The 22346-nt window shown below is 34.1% G+C and overlaps 2 protein-coding genes across 5 annotated transcripts in view; one reads left to right on the top strand and one right to left on the bottom strand.

The window, feature by feature from the left end:
* Positions 1-2266, bottom strand: part of LOC131160196 (uncharacterized) — a 79470-nt gene extending 77204 nt beyond the window's left edge. Inside the window, exon 1 of the mRNA XM_058115599.1 lies at positions 1871-2266. Coding sequence (XP_057971582.1) covers positions 1871-2086 — 216 coding nt within the window. The 5' untranslated portion in view covers positions 2087-2266. The remainder of the gene's footprint in view (positions 1-1870) is intronic.
* A 1772-nt stretch (positions 2267-4038) lies between these two features.
* Positions 4039-19387, top strand: LOC131160542 (bet1-like SNARE 1-1). Of its 4 annotated transcripts, none has more exons than XM_058116341.1 (6): positions 4039-4175; positions 4407-4493; positions 12937-13087; positions 18724-18780; positions 18854-18913; positions 19067-19387. In XM_058116341.1, exons 2-6 carry the CDS (start codon positions 4480-4482, stop codon positions 19154-19156), a joined length of 372 nt encoding a protein of 123 aa, XP_057972324.1. In that variant the 5' UTR covers positions 4039-4175; positions 4407-4479; the 3' UTR covers positions 19157-19387. The 4 variants fall into 4 exon arrangements, with proteins under 4 accessions (XP_057972324.1, XP_057972321.1, XP_057972323.1 ...); XM_058116338.1 differs by having other exon boundaries at positions 4053-4175; positions 19026-19387; XM_058116340.1 differs by having other exon boundaries at positions 4067-4175; positions 4410-4493.
* Positions 19388-22346: the final 2959 nt, after the last annotated feature.

Here is a 22346-nt window from a genome sequence, read left to right as displayed (position 1 = left end):
ATAGCCACACCAATAAAAAAACACTAACTTGATTGAGTTTAGACGCAATAAGAGGAAAAAAGGTAGACCTATCAAGCATGATGAACAAAAGGGATTCACATAGCCAACTTTGCATGGGAGAACTTAAGACTCAATTGTCGTCAACTGCAAAAGGGGTTTTTTTTTTTTTTTTTTTTTTTTAAATTACTTAAGCCCTTTAAATTTTTAGATATTTTTTTTTTAAAAATTTAGTTCCTGCACAACCCTACCCAAATATACAAAACAAATGTAAAAAATGCTGGCCTTGCAACTGGACTAGTTGTTACCTGAACACCTATATAGCTATAGGAAGAACCATGTTTGCTGGCCCCTCCACTGGACTAGTTGTCATCTCAACACCTATATAGCCATGGGCATAGCCATGTTTTGCCAGCAGGGGCAATTGCTTCCACTGGGTTTTAGAAAATTCAATGGGAATCTATATAAATTATAAGGGAAATCTCATACATTTTCAAATTTGCCCCCACTCAAAGAGAAAGAGTTGGGGGGTCAAAGTCAAATATTAAAAAAAAAATTCTGTTTCATTTTTTTAGTTTTTAAAAGTAAAAACAGGGATCAAATATATGAGTCCCTTTTTGGCTGTCTGGTACTTTCTTTGTTTATTTTTCTACCCTAGCTCCATACTAGAGAGCCTCCATTAACGTAGATTTATAAAATATAGAATAGGAATTTTTCCAATTCAGTGTTCAATTTTTATATTCAAAATATGTTTGCATAACTATTAGTTGAATGATTTAGTTAAGGACAATGTCGAAAAATATTAGACATCTCGTAACTACCTATACTAATATATAAATGCATCATAACTAACTCACAATTATGTATGATTCTTTTTATTGTGTTAATTTTTAATATTTTAAAATGTTCCTTTAAAAATTCTAAATTTTAACAAAAATGTACTCATACTTGATCATATTTGCCCAAAAAAAACAATAAATCCTAGTGGATTATAGATTAACACTGGAGATATAGGAAATTTATTACTTAAATTACAAAAAGTAGAAAAGACTATAAATATAAAATAAGCAATTAATTTTATATAAAACTTAAAAATATTACTTCTTCATTGGCTTTTGCCCCATGGCTAGAAAACCATTAGCCGCAGCACAAGCAATAAATTCATCATCTACTAGTTATAAATTTCCTAGTTATTTAGGATTTTTTGTAATGACAATTTTAAACTGTATCTACTCGTTTTGAAATTTTTATAATGAGAATATCTAATGTGATATCTATTTATTTCGATCACTGGAGTATTATAGTTAAATAAGTGATGTTATGATAGCATGTGATAATAAATACTGGCAAAAAATTAAAGTACAAGTGATTTCCCCAACTGAGGAAAGATTTTGGCTCCTACACTGTGTATAGCAAACACTGCAGAATCATTGATGCCAGTGCTACTAACTGTTAAGTTCCACTTACAGTTAAAATTTTCAATCCAGATATGCACTGAATATTCAAGGTCAGTTGTTCATCTTAAGGATCATTGACACCCTCCAACGAACACTGATAGTAAAGGCATGCTTAAAGGCGCAGTATACAGAAAATATATTGCTTTTAATTGGAAATCAAACTTGCATTCAGTATCACATGAAATTAAGAAGTTTGAATTTCTATGAGAAAGCACTGGGATGCAAGGAAGTGTATCTCCGTTTAGCTACAAAGAAAATTTCTTATGAAGAAAAAGAAAAAAAAATAAAAATTCAAATAATTTGTTATGTTTTTTAATTTAGCGCAGAAAACAACGAAGATTCTACTCAAAATTATATTTTTCATTTCAGTTATTTTCCCACGTTTTCCAGGCGTACAAACAGAGCATCAAAACTACCTGTGTGTCAATGCCGAAATGGGTGTACTGCGGGACATCGAGCAAGAGAAGAGTGGCGCCGTGCTTGACAAGACCTAGGGCTGTTTCTGGATCCATATTGTAGACTGAACTGATCGGAGATGACTTCAATTCAAACTTCGTATCGAAAGAAACGAGTCTCCGCTCCGTAGAGGTGTGCTGTCTTAACACTGGTAGGTTCCCAGTGGAAGCATTCATATGAACAACTAAAACGGGTTCCCTTTGGTAGAGCTATTCAAAAATATTTGAAAATTGATCTAATCCAAAAATTCGATCCAAACCGAGCCAAAATTTTAGTTAATCGATTTGTTTGGTTCGGTTGTGGTTTTTTTTTAATGGTTTTTTTATTCTCAGCTCGGTTTCGATTTTTATATTCATGAACTGATGATTACCCTAACCGAACTTATATATATTTATTAACAATACGTATTATTCATATTCTTTATTAAGTATTATATAATAATATATATAATGTACCTTAAAGTTACAAAATAGTATACACAAATATTTTTTTGATGATTAATTTATATAAATAAAGTGTAAATGCACACACTAAGTCAAAACTCAAGTAAAATATCTCATTTTTCTTTAAAAAATTATAGCAATTTAAAAATTAGTTTAGATCAGATAACTAAACTGAACCATTGGTTAACCAGACCATTGGTCAAGCTAGGGATTTCATTCACAAAAACACCGAATCGAAACTTTTTGATGCATTTAAAAATAAGTTTTTGAAAATAATCATGGATTTTGTGTATCACTTATATCACATGTTTCTTGATATGAAAAAGTGTGTTGAACCTTAATCAAATGCGCTGTTTGTAATCAAATGCATCTTTCACCTTTACATTTTTAGTTAATCAGTGAAAGTAAAAGAAACAAAACAAAATAATGTAAAAAATCAATGACCAAACATTTAATCTTAAACAAATAAATTATGTAATAAATCAATGTACAAAAAATTAATCTTACATATCATGAATATTTAATTTGTCTTTATTTTAAATCCTAATAGAATAAAATTTATTTTCTCATATATTTGATATAGAGAAATATATAGTAAAAATATATATATTTTCTATTTTTTTCCTTATATTTTCTCCAATAAAATTCTTGATCTAAACAAAAAGGAAATTAATTTTGTTTAATCAAGAATTTTGTTTGCAAAAGAAAAGATATATAGAATATTGAAAAAATTTAGGATCCATTTAGTTTGGAAAATAATTTCTATTTTCCATTTTTAACTTTTCAAGAATTACCAAAACTCTAGCTTATTTTTCTTTTTCTTTTTTTCAATATTTGTATCAAATATTAAAAATAAAGATTTTTGTAAGTTATGCAAAATAATTTTTTATTTTTACTTCTAAATTTTAAAATAATTACAAAAAAGGCTACTTATTTTTTAATTTGCAAATATTATATAAAATACCAGACTTAGATTTGAATTTTTAAAGATTTAGAAGGAATTCAATGCAATTCTATATTGTATTTTGTCATATAATTCATTCAAATCCAAATCCAAAATTTAAATTTCATGTTCTAACGCACAAAATAAGAGATCAGAAATCTAGAAGATAACAAAAAGATATGTTCCAACTTTTTTATTAAGAAAATTAGAAAATAAGACGATATTTTTATAATTATTAAAAAATTAAAATAAAAAACAAAATTATTTCTACAAACAAATAGTATGATTTTCTTTTTATTTTTATTTCTCCAATTAAATATTGTAAAACTAAAAAAATAGCTAATTTTTTTTTTAGTAATTCTCTAAAAAATAAAAATAAAAAGTAAAAAATATTATTTCACAAACTAAACGGGTTCCTTTTGTTGTATTTTCACTCTTTATCAAATATTACTTTAAATAGGGATTTGTTTTAATATGATTAAAAAAAATATTAATGATGTGCAAAATAAATTTAATTAATTTATTAATTTATCAAAGTATTACATTTTTCTTTCTTTTTCTGAATTTTTTTAAAAATTCCAGATAAAAATTAGAAAGAGAAAACAAGAGGGGAAAAAGCAGTGGGCCGGGCTCTTTAAGGCTACATGCCAGGGGCCCAACCCATTTAAATTAGCGAGCTGGCATTGTACGGCCCAATTACTTTGTAAGACAGGCCGGCCTGAGAAAGTTACGAAGTAGACCAGACCGCATTGGGCCGCACCGTTCAAATTGCCGTCTCTACTCTCTTACGGCATCCATATATCTCAGCAGCCCGTCTTCTTCCTTGCTCTCTTCCGTTTCTCCATTTTGGGGAAGTTCTGTCAGCTGCCGCTTCCATAGGTGCGACTCCTCACTCCATTTTCCTCTCACTATCCTCGATCTCTTTGCTTCTTCCTTTGTTCTTTCACCTGAAATCTCTTTCAGATCCGTATTTTCCTTCTCGGTTATCCGTCGCTTGTATCAATTCATTTTTTTTTAAAACATGTTTTCGTGTTTGGTTATTGAACATTTTTTTTAATTCTGCCGTTTTGTGTATGATTTTCGATTAAATATTTGAAAGTTTCTTTGCAGAAGACGATTGCAAAATTGGAAGCTAAGATCACTGCTCAGTGAAGCAGATAAAGTCGTTGATATTAATCGAGCCATGAATTCCCGAAGGTTAGTTGAATTTTGATTATATCACTTTATTTGATAGAGCCAATTGATTTTTTTTTTCTTTTTTGCACGAGATAATTCATGAAGTGTCTATGTGAATTCAACAATTTAGTGTAGCGATGCATAAAAGTGATTAAAATTTATTTTTTGTGTTTTTTTTTTTGGTGATAAAATTTATATATAACTTGCGCAATTTATCACTTTACCATATAAACTTGCTAAATGCCAAGAAATTCTTCTATATTGTGCTTTGCTACTATGTTACTATCTTGATTTCTGCATTATTTATGGGATCTGTTAATACTGGATGCATACACTGATGTCATTAAGCTTTTGATTTGTTATTTTTATCCATTTTATGTTTGGTCAACTTTGATACTGTATTGCTGCTTTTTATACATCCTGCTCCGCCAATGGTGAATTTTTCCACATCTGCTGTCTTTTAGATTTAAATCTCATGTGAGCTGGTTAGAAAATGTCTTTACTATTAGGCTTGGAATTTAAATGTAAATCTTTTGTGTGTAATAGAATTAATATGAATATGGAATGTTTTGTTCTTAAAATTTAGTGTATTTTGTTGAGTGAGTGGCATTGAGAAAGTACCACTGCTTGGGCAACTATAAATGCTTTAAGTGGACAGTGATGTTTATATCTCAGTGTGCAACATTTAATCAGTAATAATCAAATTGCAAAGAAAATGAGTAATTTTTGCAATCTAATTTATTCCACTGGCTAAAGGGCACAGCATGATGAAGATAATTAGAAAAGAATAGCCCTATCAATTAGTCATATTCATCTCAAATAACCAGCACAGGAGATATGCTGGAGTTACAGCAGGACACTGTAGAAAAGGATTCATTTATTGAATAATTGTATTCATCTCCAGACATAGCGTTCTAGAGAAAAAAGCACAATGTTTTGTACATTTCTTACTATTTTCTATTAGCAAGGGTGGCCTTTTCTTTTAACTATGGATGGAATGTTCTTTGGATTCAAAGTCCCAGCATCTTCTTCCCTCTCTTCCCTTTTAAATTCTCTTGATATTTTCCAAAATAAAGAATAAAATAAAATAAAAATTCAGTGACAGTTTATTGGCAGTACTAAGAGTATCTTGATATCTTCTAAACTGCTGATGTGATGATTCTGATGAATATATATTCGTACCCTTTTTAAGCGTATTTATTCTATTTCACAAGGCCTATGCTTTACAAAAAGATTTCCTCTTTGAAATTCTTTAGGGAATGATGTGGCTTATTTTGCTTCAAGTTCTTCAATACCTGCACTTGTCATTTTGACATTACTTTTGGGCCTTAGAGATCACTTCATGATGAAAGTGAGAAAAGTGAAACTTGTTGGAGGGGTAGCTGGATTGGAGTGGTGGTAGTAGTGGAGGTGCATTAGCAATATTGGCATGGTTCCAGAGGCCAGTGTTGGTGGTGCTTTTGGTGTTGCGGAGATGTTGGTGGCAATATTGATACGATTCCAAGGGCAGGGGGTGATGGTCAAGATGGTATTGCTAGCAAAGGTGGTGATTATAGTTCTTGAGAGGGAATGTAGAAAACAATGATGTACTACTGATTTTCATATATATCTCCTGTCCCATCTCATGGAGTTGGTTGAGAGCTTGTGTGCAAAAGGAACATATAGAACAGTGATTTAAGGACTCCATGAAATTTATTAGCAGTGATGAATGATTTCAGGAAAGAAAGGCGGCTCAAATTCAATGAAAGGTAGCTTAAAGAGGAGAGGTTCCTTCAAGGGATGAAAGACTGGTGGGGTGTTTAGAGTGGAAGGATCACCAAACCACTGTTTAGGCAGCCAAAAGTTAGAGGTTAAAAGGTGGAATAAGGAAGTGTTTGGAAAAGTGGATTTGAACTTGGCTGGGATCTTAAATAGCATAAGAAGGCTGGATGTAGAACAAAGTCAGGGTTTCTTAGTCCATAAGAGAAGGCAAAGAAGGAGGAGAGCTTGAAAGGAGAAATAGGAAGATTGTTGGTCATAGAGGGAGATATCTTTGGAGCAGAAATTTTGGGGCCTTCTATGGCTGGCTGAGGGAGATAATGTTGCCAAGGCTCATTGGAGGATCAACTATCAACACCATATGCATCAATGGTGTGAGCTTTTATTGAGGGGAAAGAAATTTCTAGGGGAATCACTGATTATCGCAGAAGTTTATATACTTAATCTGATGCAAGAAGATCTCTCTTGGATGGTATGGTGTAGCCTACTGTTGGGGGGAGGAACTTGTAGTTGGAAGAGCTGCTTCTTGAAGAAGTGTGGAAGCTCATACTTCTTGCAATTATGACAAAGCGCCAATGACTATGGCAATCTTTAAGCATTGTTGGACTGTAACTAAGTCATGCCTACTTTTTAGGAGCTGTTTGACGATGTGGATTTCAAAATAGTTTCAATGCTATGTTCATTGAACTTCTTCACTCTATATGTTTTTGTGCTTGAGAGGCAAAATTTTTACTTCACGCTAGTGGTAATGAACTTGACCCAAAGCCAGCTATTGTCTGCTTTGACCCATTGGATCTCATGATTTTTCCCCATAAAAGATGTCTCAGAAGGTTGAGACCTACTGTCCATATTAGGGCTGATCTGTGACATGCACCCTGATGCTCTCATCAAGAGGGGCCTGTATGTCTGTGCTGGATGCCACCACATGGCATTATCTATAGGGCGCAGCTATTGTAGCAAATATAATGGTTTCAACTTGGCCCCAATGAGGTATTGTCAGCCCATTACTCTTTGCAGTTGTGTCCCTATTGCATGCTTAATGTGGGATTGTGACATGTACCCTGATGCTCTCATCAAGAGGGGCCTGTATGTCTGTGCTGGATGCCACCACATGGCATTATCTATAGGGCACGGCTATTATAGCGAATATAACAGTTTCAACTTGGCCCCAATGAGGTATTGTCAGCCCATTACTCCTTGCAGTTTTGTCCATAATAGGCTCCTCAAGAGAATAAGACCTATCACATCTTTATAATCCCTAGTACACACCTGATGTGGGATCATGACTTAGTGGCTAATGAGTGTGTAGATTCTAGGGGGAGGGGGGGGGCGAGCCTTGAATGATGTGCGAAATGGGGATGAAGAAGACCTATGGGCTATGACCATGCTACTGAGAAATTTATCATTTATCTGCTAGGAAGGCTTGATTTTGGGACTGGGTGGAGAAAATTGGATCAGTTTCTGCATTTCCTTTACCCAATTCTTGGCCTTGATCCATGGTTCCCCAAAGAATTTTTTTTTTTTTTTTTATCCTTTTTTCACTAGATTGAGAGGATTAAGACATGGGGACCCACCTTCCCCGATATCTGGGTTGTTGAAGAAGATTATTGAGGTGACTTGCTTATGGGGTTTCAAGGTAGGTTTGGCTAATAGGGCCTAAATGGAGGTGTCACATATTTTGTTTGCAACAATACCATTATTTTTTGCTGATCATAGGAAGAGCACCTATAACTATCTCAGTTGTTTCTGCTCTCTTTTGAAGTTTATCTGGGCTTAGAACCAACTTAGACTAAAGTGAGGTCATGCTGGTTGGTGCCATTAGGGACATGGGCAGATTGGCTGCAAACTGGGGTGTAGGTTAGAGATCTCCCAGCCATGTATTTGGCATTATCTTTGGGTGCTACCTGTAATGCTAACACAGGGTTGGATAGAGCCGTTGAAAGATATTGTAGGAGGCTTGCAAGTTGAAAGAAGGCAGTATCTTTGAGTGGGAGTTTAAAGAAATTTTGATGTAAAAAACTACTAATGTAATAAATATATTTTCAGACACTAATTATTTGATAAAAAGCAGTGCTTTGCTAGCAGTTTTCCTCGTGAAGCTTCGTTGGGGAATGATGTGGTTCATTGAGTATGTCTTTAATTTTAGAGAAGAAAAAAAAAAAAAAACTGCCATAGTTTTTAAGTTCATCAGTACCCTGCACCCACAAGCTTCCATATTGTTTAGTTCTTGTTTTGTCACCTCTGCTGGTCTTGTGACTTGTAACATCCCCTTTGTGAGGAATGCTTATGACTGGGAGCTGGAAACTCTCTCTCTTTTCTTTCGCAGGGTGTACAGAGTGGCAGTTAACTTGGAAGGTAATTGGCCTCCTTTACAGTTAAACCCTTCTAGAGAAGGACCTTGGAGGGCATAACTGCATTGGCTATGGCCTAGAAAGCACGGATACCAACAAGAGACGTGGATACGATATGATACTGACATGACAATCTCGAAAAAATAAGGATATGACAAGGCAGGGTGTCATGGGCCGACTATTTTCACACCTTTGTGAAAGGGCCGTGCAGCGCTAGCTAAAACACTTGTTTAACTAGCCAGCTTATCATTTACCAACATTCATTCACGAAACACTTTCATTAGCATTCAGTCAAATAATAGTCGAAACAGTAAGCAATCATGAAAGCAGTGGCAAGCAAGCAGTAAACATTGAAGCAACGCAATTCATTAACAATACCTCCGTTGACATTGTGTGTTTAAGAGGGAGGCAAGTAGGCTAAACACGTTGACAATAGTTGGTGAGTTTTACAAGACCGATGAACACTCACCCTCTCCTAAAGAGGTTTTAATGTAAATATCATCCTGACACTATGAAACATCAAAGTGACCGAGGAGTCATACTGCCTTATTTGACATATAAAGAAACTACTAGCAGAAAATAATCTTACACTAGTATTTACATGATGGAAACCCATCCCAAGCACACGAGACAAGCTGTCACAGGTAAGCATAATGCCTTAAACAAGCTTAGCTCTTGACACAGGAATATGTTAATTAGTTAATTAAAAATGCATGTATAGGCATGGTTTTCCTTTTAGATTTTGGTAATTTTAACTTCGATTGAAATATAAGCACCATCCATGCAAAATTATCAACTACACATTTTACAAACTACACTTGATACACTCATCAACCACATTCATGTTATGGGATATTGGTCCAGCAACAGAAAAAACAACTCAAGGGCTTGGCTGATGGTGGCAATGGACATGACTCATCAAGAAATTAAAAAAAAACAAAGATTGACATAGAGTGGCAAACTGGTGATGGCTTTAGAGAGTGGGGAATTCTGGGCCTAGGAGGTCACACGCCCTACAAAGCAAGTGCAGTGCTGCTAGGGCTCCAAATCTCTAATGTCAAAGAACCTCTTGACTCTTACTCTTGACTTCTCCTTAATTTACTTCTAATATTTTTTTTGGATTCTGCTAACAGAATTAGAGGGAGCAAAAAAACGCAGTGTTTTGGTGCAATAAGTGTCCTAAAGGTGCCCTTGCTGTGTTGGGAAGTGTAGAGAAGTGTCTTAGCCATGTCAAAAAATAAAAATAAATAAATTAATCAATTTCAGACGTGTCTAGTACATGTTGTGGAGTGTCGGGTGGGTGCCAGTTATTTGACACGTGTTAGACACCAACATTTTGGGCTTTTAGAAGTATCGGTGCTTCCTAGACTAGGGACAATGAGAGAGAGTGGCTTTCTTTTGCCTAGGATGTGACATGGAATAGGACATTGACAAATGAGTTAGCTTCGTTTTGTTTGGCTTCTCTCGAGGTAGCAGGTGGGTCTCTTGGGGAAGGACATCGGGCTTGGAGAGGATCTTCAACGCATTGCAAATGAAGTCCAAATTTCTTCCCCAGTTCTCTGATGTGTCTGGAACTTATCCAGCTTTGGAGAAAATTTAAGACGCTAACTGCTCGTCTTGAAAGTAGGTGTGTGGCAACCAAGGGGTTGATCATTTTGTTTTCTTGGGAGGGAAAGTCTTCTCCACTAGAGGAGAGGATATTTTGCAGGCTTCCTGTTGGAGATGAAGAAAGGGAAGGTTCATTGAAAATTATTAGTTTGGAGGAAAATTATACTGGTAAGGGAGTAAATTCTGTTAATTATAGGGCCATAAGGTTTATGCTGGGCAAAAAGAAAAACAGATGGGCTTTGAACTGGGAAAAAATTTAAAGATAATAGAGATTCCTCTTTGGTGGGGGGGGGGGGGGGGAACTAGAAAAGCTCTCAAGAGAGGTTTAGGCAAGGTCTTAAATTTCGATTTTGAGTCAAATTTTGAAGCTTAAAAAGTACAGAAATTTTGACAACAATTTCGATTTTGATGTCAATTTTTATTTTCATTTGAAAAAATAACGGAAATTAGTAGTAAAGCATGGGATTCTTTGTGAAATTTTAGAAATGGTTAACAGACATAATAATGTAAGTCTTAGGACTAATATATTACAAGTTAAATACATCTATGTTGTGTATGAGGTGGAAAAGTTAAAATATTATGTGTATCAAACATATTTGTAAGATAATGTACATTAAATATATTCAGTTAATACAAATAAAATTCATAAATCATTTAAATATTATACAAATAATGATAATTTGGGCATGAATGATTAAATTAAATGTTGCTGTAAGTTTATTTTGCATATAATTTCAAAAGCACTTGTAATAATCTTTTGTTTCGATAAAAAATAAACAAAATAAATTAAGAGAGAAAATTCACTTCACTTCTAAATCTCTCATTCGAATTCCGAGGAAATTTCATTGTATAGTTAAAATTTCAACAAGTTTCGCTAAAGTTTCGAGATTTCAATAAATTTTAGATGTTTCATTGAGATTTCAACACAAATTATGCAAGATGGCAATTGATTGCTATTTCAATATCGAGGGTAACGGAAACTAGAAATTTTGACGAAAGTTTTGACAATTTTGTGGAAATTTAAGACCATGGGTCCAGGTGGAAATTGAAGTAGGGTGGAGGAGCCAATTGTTTAGAAGGTTGTCTCTAGCTAGAGAGATAATATGTGCAAGGAAAAAATGATGTGGGGGAGTTGTGTTTGGGGGAGAAAAAGGAGAGTTTTTGTGGAAGTTGAAATATCTCTCTTTATACTGAGGATAGATGGTTTAAGATGTTATAAACTTGGTTTAGTGCACGATACTTAATGGACATGCATATTGCCCAAGATTTTTAGATGTAGTTCTTGGGGTGACCTTTGGTGTTCTTTAATGAATTCTAGCTTATAAAAAAAAAAAAAAAAATCACTTGCGAAATTTATGGGTAATAATCACATATTGTTGTTTACTGAAATATTTGTTAAAAACCATTAAGTACTAACAATTACTTATGTTGAAGAATGTTTAAAGTTGAAACTATGATTAAGTTGGTTCCTTAATAATTATTTAATTTAGAGGCTATTTGTTGTAAACAATAGTAAACATGAGAGGTTTGAATTTATTTGAATTTGGTAGATGCATTTTCGTTTTTTAGGTTCTAGTTGGTGATAATTGGAGACTCTATAGAATATCTCACTGCGGTTACTGTGATTTTGGTGTGTACGGATGCCTCCAGTCCAGCCTTGGCTGGATGCATAGCTGCATACCACCAAGCATGTGTAAGAAGAGATTTGGGGAACGCATGCTGGCAGTTAGAACTGCTAGCAACCAAACATTTGCAGAAAGGAAGTGACACTATTAGTTGGTACCATACATCTAGCTCTTGGTAAAGTCATTTCCTTGCATGTGTTTTCTACAAGGCAATAGTTGGCTTTACCTAGAGGAGCTTACAGTGGGATATTATGAGGTGAATTGTATGTGGAAAGATCTGCTGACTGGAGACCATTAATCAAACACTGAGCTTTTAGATTTTTTTTTTTATTAGAAGAGTTTTAAATTGATTTGTGTAATAACATTGCATGGAACTATGGGGGTGTTTGTATATCTTGGGGTAAATTCACACTCACACACACACACACAAAATTATATGTATATCGCAAAATTTTAAAGTATGGTTCATTATGTGTAGTATCTAATCATTTGTTGGTAATGATAAATTTGTTAGTAATGGTTTATGACTAATCCATATTCCCCGACATACTGTCTACTACATGCACTGAAACACAAATATGCATTCTTTTAGCTTCCTGTCCCAAATATATTTGGTTTTGTCTTTGCATATAAGGTCACTGTATGGTGGTTTGTTTTGCAAAGTGTCATATTTGTTGCCTTGTTGGATACTAACATTCATGCTTTCTGTGCACAAAAACTATAAACTGTGATATTTATCTTCATATGGAATTGGGGAAAATTAGACAGCTCATCATTTTCTGATATCTAATTCCTATTCTGTTTAGGAGCATGAATTTGAGGCCTTGGATTTTGATTTGTGTGGAGGATTTTCACAAGATTCAATACAGCTTTGTGCTGAATTTCATCCAAGTCACACAATTCGAAATTCAAGGCTCCAAATCTATTTTTTCACATACATTATTAATAAATTTGAAAGCTCTGCAATTCTTGTTATATATAGAAAGGCTTTGCACAATAATATGTCATTGTGCACATATACTCTATATATTGTTTTGGGATTTGGGACTAATGTTGTTAATGTTTACATTGTATGTTCTCTGGCGGATTTTCCCACATTTAATAAGATTTCTTTGCATGCAGGGATTACCGGTCAAATAGATCTGCTTTGTTTGATGGCATTGAGGAGGGTGGTATTAGGGCCTCATCATCCTACTCCTCCCATGAGATTGACGAGCATGACAATGAAAGAGCAATGGATGGGTTGCAAGATAGAGTCAGTCTGCTAAAAAGAGTAAGTATATCTTGGTTAGTGACTCAAGACTCTTTCAAATTCAATATTGGCAATTCTCGGCTTATTAGTCAACAGATATTTTTTATTCAGTTTGATTATTCTGCCTGATTGCTCAGAATGTGATGGGAGGAAGACAAATAAAAACGTAGAGGTGTTAAATTTCCAGATATTTGACTCAACATTTCTAGTGTGTTGAAGGTTCTAGCAAGTCATTAAATTTGCAAATGTGGAGTGTGAAGTGAATATTTGAAGTAATACTTGATGGCAGAAATACTTTAAATCGTACTCGTAAGAGAGTGAAAAGTGGACAATTACAATCAAGGAAGATGCATCATCCTCCTGAAGAAAATGGAAAAAAAGAAAAACAAAGAACCACTAAAAGTAAAGCTAGTCAATCTCTCTTTGCATTACGCCATTACCCTCTAAAATAGCACCAAAGTGAGCCCTTAACAGTTCTCTCATTGCACTTCAACCAGATGCAAAAAATCACTGCAACAAAGTGCTTCACTGGTGAGTGAAGTGCCTTCCGTTTCTTTTTCTTTACCCCTGAAGTGAAGAATTAACAAACTTCTCAAAGATTTTAGACGAACTCTTTGCTCCACAAAGATTATTATTCCAGATATCCTAAGAGAAGCATGCACAAACAAATGAAAACGGGTCCTCCACTTTGATAGTATAACACACGTATAGGTATTTGGGAGAAAGAGCTTTATTTGGCCTTGTTTGGAACGGAACATTAGTGTTTGTTCTATTAAGGACTATAGTCCAAGGAAAGGCCATAAGTTTGGAGGGTAACTTAGCTTCCAAAATGAAATGAGTTTAGACAAGGAGGGTTAGCATCAAGAACATAAATTAAATTAGCAAAAAATATATGCCAGAGAAATTCCAAGAATAATCCAAAACCCATAACCTTCTCTCACTTCCCAAAGGGAACTAGGAAGAATCAATAGGGTTGATGGGTAGAATAAGATAGCTAGTCTCCCCCAGTTCCTTGCATTCAAAATCCTATAAAAATGGAAAATTTCCAGTAAAAAAACTGCGGCGACTGATTGAAAATTTACAGATAGGAGCATTGTCGAGACAATAAAAATGAAGAAAGATGAGGCAAAACTCTAAAAAGTGGAGCTTACCCAATTGTTAGATCCTCAAAAAAACAAGCCCTCTCACCATTGCCAACTCTAAGCCTCACTTGATGATAAAATAAATGAGATATGTAAGAAATTAATTTCCAAGGGCTCACATGGCTAAATTTAAAACCCAGCTTTAGCATCCCACCTGTTCTGCTGTAGATGATACTCAGGTTTACAGATCCCTCTCACTTTCATGTTTTCAAATCATATCCCGCACTGACAAGATGATTCCTTGCACTATCACCTGTCCTGGACATCAAAATATCTTTTATCAATGAGATAAAATAAATTTGATATGTAAGAAATTAATTTCCAATGGCTCACATGGCTAAATTTAAAACCCAGCGTTAGCATCCCACCCTCCTTGTTGAAGATGATACTCAGGTTTACAAATCCCTCTCTCTTTATGTTTACAAATCATATCCCTGCTAACAAGATGATCCCTTGCACTATCACCTGCCCTGGACTTCAAAATACCTTTCATCAATTTCTCCAACTTATGAGCAACTTGCATTGGAATATTGAAAAGAGGCGAGTAATATGGGATAGAAGCAAGATGAACATAATAAAAGTAACTGAAATCACCCCACACTTCCACCCCGTTTTCTTCTCTCTTTCTAAAAAAAAAGGTGAAAATGAATCCCTCCTCCCCATCCAAATTCTTTGAGAATTTTTGAACTAGCATGTCCGTAAACAAAAGAAGGGTGGGAGAGCAATAGCTAAATAAATGGCCAACTCTAGATGCCACAACACAAGCACAGCTGCCCTAGCAGTGAGAGAAAGTGTATTGGAATATTAAAAAGAGACAAGGAATACAGGACAGAAGCAAGATGAGCCTAAATGAAAGTAACTCGCCCTCCCCCATCCCAAAAACGAAAGGCTATAAAGTGCATGCCTCCACAGACTTTCCCAACTAGTCTGTCCCAAAACAAAACAATGGTGGGAGAGGAATAGCTGAATAAATGAGGCCAAGTCAGGACACCACACAGAAGCAGAGAGACTTGCTCAAAGTTTGGTTGCACAATCATTGGATAATAAATTTTAGAAAATAAAAAGATGATATGAATGTAAAATATTCGGAGTTCTAATGGTAAAGTTATGAAGATATTAAGCTACACAAAGGCTTATAGTAGAGAGAGAGAGAGAGAAACTCAAGAGACCACAGACAACCACAACTGCCTTATCTTTGTGTTTTTGTGGAGAGAGAGAGATGGGCTTTTCTTATTTCTAGTGACTTGCTCATTGTGTGGTTGCCCAACCATTGGATAATAAATTTAGAAAATAAAAAACAAAAACATGCGAGAGATTTCAGTTTTGTAAATAGTAAAGTTAAAAAGACAATATCAAACTACATCAAGGCTTCCTGTGGTATTTATTCAGCTAAAGTTTGTTAACAGACCTTGCATGCATATACAACGGAGAGAATCATGTATGAAATGAATGCACATCCTAGATTTCTTATTCTTAGCATTCTTCATATGAATGCAATTAACAATACGAAGAAACCTTGTCAATATTACTACTAATATTTTATGTTAAGATTATACAAATATTAATTCGACACATGTTCCAAATTTTGGGCTGATTGTAATTGGAACTCATGAATGATCAAGATTTTTTTTTTAGTTGGAAAAGAAATTTCAGTATTAGGGAAAAATTATGAGGGAGAATAGGAAATCTCTTGAAAAAAATCTGGTTCAAACCAGAAAAAAAAAAAAAAAAACACTTAAACAACAAAAATCAGGCCAACCAGTTCCTCCAACCACTATTTAAATCCTGAAATCTAGCTTCCTTAAAAATTCCAAACCCGACACACCATAAAGAAGCCAAAAGCTGAATCTTTCCCCACATCAATGACAAATTTAACTTCTCTTCGAAAAGTTCCGTTGCGTTACATCAACCATAAACCCAAAATACTGCAAACTTGCTATACTTCCACAGAGCTGCCCTGTCCTTCCTTCCAAGGCGAGATGACAAACAGGTCTTCCACTGAAAGGGGGACAAACCCAATTCTCTTCAATAATACCAAACGATTTGTTCCGTATCTTCCATGCAAAAATCACAATGCAAATAAAAAAAAAAAATGGGAAGCTGTTTCAGAATTTGTATAACAGAGCATGCAAACATCTGGAGAGAGAGCCGTCAAAGGTCCCCTAATCTGCACAAAGTTATTGTTATTAATTTTGTGAAGCACAACCAACCAAGTACACTTTTATTTTTAGGGGAACTTTAACCTTCCAAAAAATATGATAAAGAGGAAAAGAGTTTGACTAGGTCAAGAATTCATATAGAATGATTTACAAGAAAGCACCTTCAATTGATCAAGACACCAAGAACAAACATCCCTTCCCCAAGATAGGTTGCAATTGTTCAATATGGATAACAAGGAGGACAACTCCACCATCTCCCTATCGTTTAGAGGTCTCCTCAGATGGAGATTCCAAGAGACTGGAGGGCTACTCGCATTGTCAACAAAAAAAGAAATAATTCTATTAGCCTTGGAGCATAGTCTAAAAAGACAAGGAAAAGACGTGGAAAAATAAACATTCCTGAGTCATGGGTCTTTCCAAAAATGAATCTAGGAACCTCTCTCCACCTCAAGTTTAGTGAGGGGTGGAATGAGAGTAAATCTGAATGAATGATCAAGAAATTAGTACAGTATTGTATATGTTGATGTGAAATTAGTACAGTATTGTATATGTTCATGTTACATGTATGTATAAAAGGACCCCCATGTTGGAAATAGATAAAAAATATTTTAATTAAGGTAATGATATTGCCACATTAAAATTTGTTACTACAAAAGCATTGTCTTATATAATGTGTTCATTACGGCACGTCCATGTGCCAGTTTGGAGGGAACAATTTGGAAAAAACGCAAAGAATTTCAAATGGTAATATACCTGTACAAAGCAAGAAACACTACTAATGTACCAATTTTTTTATTGAGATAATTTTACAAATAATATGGGCAAAACATCAGCTGCCCTTTTGTATTGTGTAGGGGTAGGAATGCGGACTTCTATATTTTTGATAGAAAAGTATCTATCCAGACCAGAAAAAAGATTTTAAGTGGTGGATGAGACATGCTCCCAAAAAATTCAAATATGAAGTAGACAAAATTAAAAAATTGAAAACTAGTATCAACCCAGGAAAGCAGCCCACTGCTTCCGAATGTCCATAACACCACTCCCTTGAAATTGGAGGACACAGCCGGGTATTGCAACTCCCTGAAGAAGTAAAATCAGAAATATTGGACTCAAATAACTGTTGGTAAACCACTTTTACTCATATAATTTATCAATGCTGTGACCTTATCAAAAGACCTGTCATAGGCCAAAGACAATGCAAATGATGTCCTATTATCAGACCAAAAGGAGGTGAAATGAGCAGATTACAAAATCGGAAATTTTGGACTTGATACTCATATTATTTCTTGATGCCAAGACCCTATCAAAAGACCTGTCATGGGCCAAGGACAATGCAAATGACATCCCATTATCAGACCAAAAGGAGGTGTAATGAGCAGATTACAAATCAGAAGCATCATTGTTTGTACCCCACGGTACCATGCAATACCTCTGATGACATCCCTGTTAACCAATGTACTTGAAACATTCTAGACAAGAATAAATAGAGAAGTAGATAACACTACAGGTCTTCCAACAGCAAGATGAAAACCAAGCTCTAGATTGTCCTGAAAAAAAAAAAAGAAAGAAAGAAATAATGGAAGAGGAACAACCCAACATCTTGTCCTTCTAGAAGCAAGACTTTTCACGACCAAAAGCTTTTGTAGAAAACTCTCAACTCAGTTCATCATAAACTATTTCAATTTCTTACTAGAAGAGAACCCCTTTTCCTAGCATCCTCACACAGCCTCATTGATCACCCAAATGCATCCAAAATTTCCTCCCACTTATTGGCCACCAAAATAGCATTCTAATTCTGTTTGCCTCCAAAACAATGTGCTTTGAGTACTAAAAATAGTATTTTTTCAGTATTACCAAAGCCTGAGTCCCCCCACAAAAAAATAAAGAAAAATCTTGTACCCACTAATGACCAAGTTAATATGCTTGGAATCCTTGTCCTTAATATAAGGATCGTTCTCAGGCACTAAATTAATAGAAGAATTAATTTTTACAAGTCACTCCATTAACTGGGGAAAGAAACCTTGAAGAGCCAACCTTCATTACATCAAGCTTCACTACATCCCAATACATTGAAAGGAGACATGTTACAACCATCAGACCTTGGCAGTGGCGGAGCCTCAACTCTGTCCATCCCAAATGCTTCTATCCTAACGTCTTCCTCCTTAGAAGGCCTCTCTAGCCACAAAATTTTATCTGTTGAAATTTGACAATGAATTCAAACCCTCAATCGTGGGGCTATGAACCTTGTTGTAGAGCAGACCCATTTTATGTATAGGCAATGGATAGGGATGAATTTTCTAGAGTTTTGCATTTTACAAGTTCTCAGCAAGTTTGAATGTGTGTTCATATTCCACAGTTGACTGGCGATATACATGAGGAGGTGGAGACCCATAACCACGTGCTGGACAGAATGGTATGTAGATGACCTCTTCTTCATGATGGTTGTCTTCTTTACTTGAGTTTCATGAATCTTGTTTGTTGTTTAGGGCAATGACATGGATGCATCGAGGGGAATCTTGTCCGGAACAATGGATCGTTTCAAGATGGTACGCAGACCAGATAACTTTATTTTTCCCCTGAACTATCCTTCTTTGTTTACTTCCCCAGCTGTCTGTCTAGTTACTCTCTTCTCTCTTGATTTTTGAGTTTGTTTCACAGCTGGGAATGATAACCTACCTTTTTCTTTGCGTCGCCGTCAGGTATTCGAGACGAAGTCAAGCCAGAAAATGTTTACTCTCGTTGCATCATTTGTTGTCATTTTCCTAGTCATATACTATCTCACTAGGTAATCAATATGTTGTCAATTTCATACAAAACTGCTAGATTTTTGTCAAAACTGGGAAGACACTTCATTTTGGGACTGTAATTTACAATGGTTCCTGACTGGTGCAAGCTGTAAGATAATGGGGCATGTGAGTTGTGTAAAGGTATTTCAGTGTTTGGACGCCTGAAATGGGTAGCAACATGTTTGCGCTCCTCATTTAAAACCAATCAAATATTGAAATGTTTCTTCCTTGTCATTCTCTCTAGTTCCGTTGCTTTATGTTTGCGCACATGCTTAGCAGAGAAGCCAAATCAAGCCATGCTAACATTTTCCAAATGAACTCTCGTTCATTTTGTAGTTAATGTCCGGACTCTGTTTATTTTTATTTTTTTTGCCATGGGAAGGGAGAAATCAAGCCAAATCAAGCGCACACAGTTTCTTTCAAATAAATATTAGCTTAATGTTTGGTACATTGGATTAGAATGAAGTAAAAGTGGTGGAACGAAATGAAAAATTATATGGTGCATCCATTATTGCCCGCTGAACAAATTTGTTGCCATTGAAAAGGAAGAACATTGAGGCTCTGTTCATATCAAGAAATCATTTCTATCTTTTGGTTTCTAGCTTTTCGTTGTCATCTCGTTTTCGAGACTTGTAAAAAGAGGTTGGAACTAGAGGGTGGGGTTTAATTGTACAGAACAACTTCCGTTTTCAGTTCTAAATTTTCAAATATTTATAAAAATGTTATCTTGTTTTTTGAAATTTCAAAATCAACATATGGAATCAAAAATTTAGAGAGCATATTTTAACGTTTTTATACAAATTTAGATAATTAGAAAAGAAGGGGATCTTTTTTTAAGTATTTAAAATTATAAATGAAAATTAATAAATTTATTTTGTTGTTATTATTATTATTATTATTTTACTTTTCGGATTTTTAATACAAAATGAAAAAAAAAAAAATGCACATATTTTTTCGTTATTTTTTACAACCTAAAAATGAAAAATAAAAGTAATTTTTTTTATTGTTAAATGGGTCCTAAATATTATTATAGAGAATATTAAAATGTTTTGAATAAAAAAAAAAGCATTTTAGCATGATATGGCTGCCCCTCTGGCATTCTCGGAGTCAGTAATTTCAGTCAAATTAAGAATATGTTTATTAATTTCTAGATTTGGAATTCCTATACATATATTTTGGAAAATTAGAAATCAATGTATGATCTTGTAATATTTAACAATATAAAAATAAAAATATTTTTTCACAACCAAGCAAATCCTTTTTCTTTTCTTTTTTTTTACCTTTTTAATTCAATTAAAAAAAATTCAAAAATAAACTGGATTTTTATAATTATTTAGAAAATTAAGAATGAAAGTACATTTTTCTCCCCACAGTTAAAGGGGCCTAAAATTTTTCCATAGAAGAATATGATTAATACTTTAAAATATATATATACATGTGCAAAATAGGTCCAATGAAAGAGTTAGAATAAAATTGTAGCAATTCATAACATTATAATATTAATTATAAATCAAACACTTGCTGTCTACCCCTTCTTTATTTTTTTGGTAATATCTCCTTATTTGATCGAACTTATTGCCGAAATTAAATTTTATTTAGTAGATAATATGTTTTGTGTATATGATTTAGTTAACCTAAACAATTGAAATATTGGTATTAATTAATCATTTTCATAATAATCTTTCTTTTGGTTTAAGAGACGTTCTCCTCTTTCTGTTGTTACTAGTCACATTTGTCTCTCAATTTGATAGTAGAGGTGAAAGCCGCATAAGTACGATAACAAATTGCTTTACTTTTTCAAACTTTCTTAATAAAATTAGTATGTTCAACATTTTTTGAAAAAAGTAATCTAATTTATTCATTTTTGACAATGATGTAAAATCTAATCAATAGATAACCCAAAATTCATATTCGTACCAAGCCTATATCGTGTTTATAAAGGAAAACAAGCCTATTAAGTAATTGGTTTAAAGTTGTATGGCTTATAATATGTTCTAATGAAGAAAATTAGTAGGTATTTTCAGTTGTATAGTTTGCATGAAAACCATAACGAGGATTGAATATTTAAATTATTAAAAATAGAATATGAGTAAAACTTTTAAATTATAAATTATAGTAATAACTATAGGATCTTAATGTTGATGTCAATATGGTTGTGTGATATAGCGGAAACTATTTTCAAGAACCTCATTATAAGTACTTTTAACCTCTATAAAATAGAACATCATAAATAGATGCAACGCGTTGATGTATTATATAACATAAAAAAAACACTTAGTAATTACCTCCCCCCCTCCCTCCCTACCTCTCTCTCATCGCTGAAGCATTTTTTTGTTCTTTTTTTTTTTTTTGTTTTTTTTGTTTGTTTGTTTTTTTGTTTTTTTTTTTTTTTTTTATGAAAAAGGGCGACACCTTTATTTATTTATTAATATACTCTCACTTTTGGCGGAAAAATACTGTGGTTATAAGATAAAACAAACAAACCAAACTAGGACAAACAAAACTAAACATAACTAACAAAGGAGATAAAAACAAAAAACAACCAAAATCAAAATAAAATACACCAAACGAAACTTTAAAGTTGAACTAACAACGAACTGAAATGAGATCCCACTTATCCATTTGAAAGATATCTTTCAGATAATGTGGTAGAAGGTGTTGTTCTTTATAGATTAAATTGTTTCACATTTCTCTTTCTTTAGTAAGAAAATTAGGCGCATTATTGTCTTCCCTATATTGATGCATCACCATGACATTCACTCTTTCTAACTCTGCCACGAGCTCCTCCCAAAATTCCCAAAGATACCACAAAGTACATCTAACTTTCTGAAACTAATCAACTACAATTCGCGAGTCACTTTCAATAATCATATTAACATAATGCAAACGTTTGCACAAATGAATTTCTTCCCTGATTGCTTTTAATTCCACACTATTATTCATACCATTGCCAAAATAATTTTAAAAAATCACTTTTACCATGTCATGGAAATCCCGAATAATTCCTCCACCTCCTGAAGTACCCGGATTGCCCCTACAACTCCCATCACAATTAAGTTTTATCCACTCTACTAGAGGTTTAACCCACGAAATGATTTTTCCAGGCCTGTCGCAAACTCCCTGATGCTTAATTTAAAACTCATTCAAAATCTTAATGTCAGACTTCTTCAATTTTTGAAAAGAATTGGTGCTC

This window comes from Malania oleifera, chromosome 7 (genome assembly GCF_029873635.1).
Source record: "Malania oleifera isolate guangnan ecotype guangnan chromosome 7, ASM2987363v1, whole genome shotgun sequence".
Lineage (NCBI taxonomy): Eukaryota > Viridiplantae > Streptophyta > Magnoliopsida > Santalales > Ximeniaceae > Malania > Malania oleifera.
This window is presented reverse-complemented; position numbering and strand designations above follow the sequence as displayed.